The sequence below is a fragment of the Perca flavescens genome, chromosome 20 (genome assembly GCF_004354835.1).
Source record: "Perca flavescens isolate YP-PL-M2 chromosome 20, PFLA_1.0, whole genome shotgun sequence".
Taxonomy (NCBI): domain Eukaryota; kingdom Metazoa; phylum Chordata; class Actinopteri; order Perciformes; family Percidae; genus Perca; species Perca flavescens.
In genome coordinates, this window is record NC_041350.1 from 699,503 (window position 1) to 705,000 (window position 5,498).

General features: G+C 43.9%; 1 protein-coding gene across 3 annotated transcripts in view; it reads left to right on the plus strand.

Annotated features, from left to right (window-relative positions):
- Positions 1–203: 203 nt before the first annotated feature.
- snx6 (sorting nexin 6) overlaps positions 204–5,498 on the plus strand; it is a 24,646-nt gene continuing 19,351 nt past the window's right edge. Inside the window, exons 1-3 of one of the 3 annotated variants that reach the window (XM_028566560.1) lie at positions 204–263; positions 486–536; positions 1,985–2,089. In XM_028566560.1, the coding sequence (XP_028422361.1) occupies positions 258–263; positions 486–536; positions 1,985–2,089 (162 nt within the window). In that variant the 5' untranslated portion in view covers positions 204–257. The remainder of the gene's footprint in view (positions 264–485; positions 537–1,984; positions 2,090–5,498) is intronic. The other 2 variants (XM_028566561.1, XM_028566562.1) reach the window with 2 other exon arrangements.

Consider the following 5,498-nt stretch of genomic DNA (forward strand, 5'->3'; position numbering starts at 1 on the left):
AATACACGTCTTTTATTGTATAATTATTTTTATATTCAGACAATGAGATTTGTTACAGGTTTGTATATATATATATATATATATATATATATATTTTCATTACATTCAGCTGAAAACAACAAACAGTAGTTCATGTTATTAAATCAAATTAATAGCAGTAAAATGAAGCCATTTTTCTTCTTCTTCCTGTTTTTATTTTGACTGGCCGTGGTGACGTCACACCGCTTCCTGTCTCCACCCGTTAGCAGCTAGCAGCCATGATGGTGAGCTTCTCTCTTTTCTCTGCTCTCTTTCTCTCATTTCACTCCTTTAGCAACCCGTTAACGGGCCCGGTGAGCCGCCGGTGGTCCGGTCCGCTGTCGGTGCCCCGGGAGTCTGTCTGTCTGTGTGTGTGTTGTTGTGTGTCTGTCTGTTGTTGTTGTGGTGGTGTGTTAGCGTCTGTGAGCTAACAGCTGTGTCCGCCTCTGGGCTCTCTGTCTCCGCAGCAGGAAGGGCTGGACGACGGACCCGACTTCCTCTCCGAGGAGGACCGGGGAGTGAGTATACCTGTCTGTCTGTCCACCTGTCTGTCTGCGCTTAGCTAACGTTAAAGAAGCTACTTAGCGTAGCCTTAGCTCCAGTTTACCAGCCAAGTTAAACGTTTTGGCTAACGTTAGCTTCCTGCTAACGGGCTACAGTGTGTGTGTGTGTGTGTGTGTGTGTGTGTGTGTGTGTGTGTGTGTGTGTGTGTGTGTGTGTGTGTGTGTGTGTGTGTGTGTGTGTGTGTGTGTGTGTGGGTGTGTGGGTGTGTGGTGTTAAACTGGTTCAGGTTCATCCAGCTGAGGGTCCAAACAGGCTGCAGGCCGTTAGCTTCATGCTAACTGAAGCTAACCGGTCAGAGACGTTTGACTGGTAGAACGTTAGCAGAGGCTGAGCTAACGGCTAACTAACGGTCGGTTTGTTAATGATCTGCTGTGCTGTTAAGTCATCAGGCTGTCACATGACACACACACACACACATATATATATATATATATATATACATACATACATAAACACACAAATATATACACACACACACACAAATATATATACTCCCAGTTATTTTAGACTATAGTCTAATTACCAACGTACACACCAAGATATTTATGACCATCCTTTATCACATTAATCCTCCTGGAAGACTGGGCAGTGAGAGAGAGAGAGAGACATACAGCCAGAAGAGAGAGAGACATAACATTAACATTGAACTACTGTCTACATTATGTAAATATGTAGATAAATCCTGGTGCATCAGGGTCAATTCTGATTTGCACAGTGTCAAGTATTCCAGAGAGAACTATCGTCCTGTTGTTCTGCTGATGTTCACCATGTCGTTCTGCTGATGTTCTCCATGTTGTTCTGCTGATGTTCTCCGTGTTGTTCTGCTGATGTTGTTCTGCTGATGTTCTCCATGTTGTTCTGCTGATGTTGTTCTGCTGATGTTCTCCATGTTGTTCTGTTGTTGTTCTCCATGTTGTTCTGCTGATGTTCTCCATGTTGTTCTGCTGATGTTCTCCATGTTGTTCTGCTGATGTTCTCCATGTTGTTCTGCTGATGTTCTCCATGTTGTTCTGCTGATGTTCTCCATGTTGTTCTGCTGATGTTCTCCATGTTGTTCTGCTGATGTTCCATGTTGTTCTGTTGTTGTTTCCATGTTGTTTGCTGATGTTCTCCATGTTGTTCTGCTGATGTTCTCCATGTTGTTCTGATGTTCTCCATGTTGTTCTGCTGATGTTCTCCATGTTGTTCTGCTGATGTTCTCCATGTTGTTCTGCTGATGTTCTCCATGTTGTTCTGCTGATGTTCTCCATGTTGTTCTGCTGATGTTCTCCATGTTGTTCTGCTGATGTTCTCCATGTTGTTCTGCTGATGTTCTCCATGTTGTTCTGCTGATGTTCTCCATGTTGTTCTGCTGATGTTCTCCATGTTGTTCTGCTGATGTTCTCCATGTTGTTCTGTGCAGCCGCGGGCGGTGAACGTGGATCTGCAGACAGACGCCACGCTGCAGGTCGACATCTCCGACGCTCTGAGTGAGAGAGACAAGGTCAAGTTCACCGTCCACACCAAGGTGAGAGGACAGCTGTCTCACCCCACTGTAGTCATACCAGTTCAGCTGTCTCACCCCACTGTAGTCCTACCAGTTCAGCTGTCTCACCCCACTGTAGTCATACCAGTTCAGCTTTATTTGTATAGCACATTTCAGCAACAAGGCAATTCAAAGTGCTTTACATGAAACATTAAAAACCGTTAGAAAACAATTAAAAACAATTTCAAAGCATTAAAACAATCAACAACAATTTAAGATCATTAAAAGAAAAGAATAAAATGTACAGTGCAGTATACAAATTTTAAAGAAAGAGCAGTTAAAAATAGGTTATTTAAAGAAAGGCAACATTAAAAAGATATGTCTTCAGCCTGGATTTAAAAGAACTGAGAGTTGCAGCGGACCTGCAGGTTTCTGGGAGTTTGTTCCAGATATGTGGAGCATAAAACTGAATGCTGCTTCCCCTGTTTAGTTCTGACTCTGGGGACAACAAATAGACCTGTCCCAGACCACCTGAGAGGTCTGGGGGTCATAGTGGGGTCCCAGACCATGAGAGGTGGGTGGGTCATAGACCTGTCCCAGACCACCTGAGAGGTCTGGGTGGGTCATAGTGTCCCAGACCACCTGAGAGGTCTGGGTGGGTCAGACCTGTCCCAGACCACCTGAGAGGTCTGGGTGGGTCATAGTGTAGTAGCAGATCAGAAATGTATTTTGGCCCTAAACCGTTTAGTGATTTATAAACCAGTAAAAGTATTTTGAAATCAATTCTTTGAGGCACTGGAAGCCAGTGTAGAGACTTCAGTACTGGACTGATGTGATCCACTTTCCTGGTTTTAGTGAGGGACTCGAGCAGCAGCGTTCTGAATCAGCTGCAGCTGTCTGATTGATTTTTAGGGAGACCTGTAAAGACACCGTTACAGTAGTCAAGTCTACTGAAGATAAAAGCATGGACAAGTTTTTCCAGATCCTGCTGAGACATAAGCCCTTTAACCCTTGATATATTTTTAAGGTGATAATAGGCTGTTTTTTAATTATGTTAATGTGGCTTTTACAATCCAGGTCTGAGTCCATGACTACACCAAGATTTCTGGCTTTGTCTGTTGTTTTTAACATTGTCGTTTGAAGCTGAGCGCTGACTTTCAATCGTTCCTCTTTTGCTCCAAAAACAACCACCTCCGTTTTTTCTTCATTTAATTTAAGAAAGTTCTGGCACATCCAATCATTAATCTGTTCAATGCACATATTTAATTGTTGTATTGGGCTATAGTTCCCTGGCGATAAGGTTATGTAAATTTGTGTGTTATCCGCATAACTATGGTAACTTATTTTGTTGTTTTCCATAATCTGAGCCAGTGGAAGCATGTAGATGTTGAACAGGGAACTCCGCACGTCATATTTGTATGCTCAGATGTATAATTACCTATAGACACAAAGTAGTCCCTATTCTTTAAATAGGATTCAAACCACTTTAGTACTGAGGGAGAGAGAGACCGAGGGAGAGAGAGACAGAGGGAGGGAGACAGAGGGAGGGAGAGAGAGAGAGAGAGACAGAGAAACAGAGGGAGAGAGACAGAGGGAGGGAGGGAGAGACGGGAGGGAGAGGGGAGAGGACGGAGGGAGAGAGAGAGGGAGAGAGAGAGAGAGAGAGAGAGACAGAGAAACAGAGGGAGGGAGAGACAGGAGGGAGGGAGAGACTGAGGGAGGGAGAGACGGAGGGAGAGACAGAGGGAGAGAGAGAGAGAGAGAGACAGAGAAACAGAGGAGGGAGGAGGGAGGGAGAGGGAGGGAGAGACGGGGGAGAGAGAGAGAGAGAGAGACAGAGGAGAGAGAGAGAGAGAGGAGGGAGAAACAGAGGGAGGGAGGGAGGAGGGAGGAGAGAGAGAGAGGGAGAGACAGAGGGAGAGAGAGAGAGAGAGACAGAGAAACAGAGGGAGGGAGAGACGGAGGGAGGGAGAGACGGAGGAGAGAGAGAGAGAGGGAGAGAGAGGGAGGGAGAGAGAGAGAGAGAGAGACAGAGAAACAGAGGGAGGGAGAGACAGAGGGGAGAGGGAGTAAGAGAAACGCTGGGTTTCCACAGGCAGCTTTCATCACCTGTATCTCTGCTGTATCTGTGCAGCGGTTTCCAGGAGAAGTTGTGTCACCACTAGAGATCCACTAGAGATCCACTAGAGATCCACTAGGGATCCACTAGGGATGAACTGAATCCAGATTTTTGGGGTTGGTCTGAATCCTGAATCCACAGGTTCAGACTCTGCTGACTCCTCCTCCCATTCTCCGTCCATGAACACAGTAATAAGGGTGTCAAGCTTTTGATTTTAATTTGAAATCGACCAAAATTAAGTCACAATCTCGAACTTGGAATAAAAAAATGGAATCGTTGATGCTGCCACGCCCCACAATTTAAATTTCAGTAGATCCTTTTCCTCTCAAAATCACAACCGGTGTCTTCGAGATCCCTCTAGCAGAACCCAAAAACAGAACAGAGCAGCCAGAGCGCAGATTTGAGTCACGCATACGTCACTTTGCGACAAGTAGCCTCTAAGATGCTAACAGCTTTTTGAGCTAACGTTAGCAATCAAACAGTCATAGATAGCTACAACGTTTTTGAAATGATTTCCATCTTCTGTTATTGTACGTAAAGAGAAAAGTTTAATTATTTTATGGATTTCACAAATTTCAGTAAGACACGTTACGCAGTAAACCGTTTAAATCGCCGATCTGAGCATGCTCGGTTTGGATACACCCGAGCTGTTCCTGCTACGACGTGTCAACATGTCTGCTGAGAGAAGGTCTGTCACCGCGGAGGACTGGAGGTGTGTCTGTGACGCAGGACGAGTCGGTATCCAGTTCGGCCACGCTTGCCTCGGTGCCCCTTCTGATGTAGAAATGGAGAACAGGGACTAGTATATATTAGGGCTGGGAAAAAAATCAATTTGATTTAAAAATCAAGTTTGTAGGTCAAATCGATTTCATATTTTCAAAAAATCGTTGCACAGTGACTTCTCACTTAGAGAAAGGGTTTGCCTTTGCATTTTTTTTGTTGATGCACTTTAATTAAATACAATAAATATATATTTTTTAAATATATTTACAGTTCGCAGTTATTTTGTTTTAAATGGAAGGGGGGGGAGAATCAAATCGAAAATCACAGATTTTTTTTTTTTTTTAGGGGAAAAATTGCCCAGCTCTAGTATATGTTCAACTGTTCAGAAATAGATTGAGACACTTAATTGTTGAGAGAAGACTTTGGACATGTCTGTTTTCTTGGGTTTTGGTTTTGTTGTGAACTTGACTGTCCTCTCCTGTGAAGAAGACTGCAGTTACAGAAGAGAAACTAGATGGCAGCTTATACATAGAAGTTACAGTTATTATTTACATTATGTTGTTAATACATGTTTTAAATTTGACTGTGTAGCGGTACATTGCGAACAAA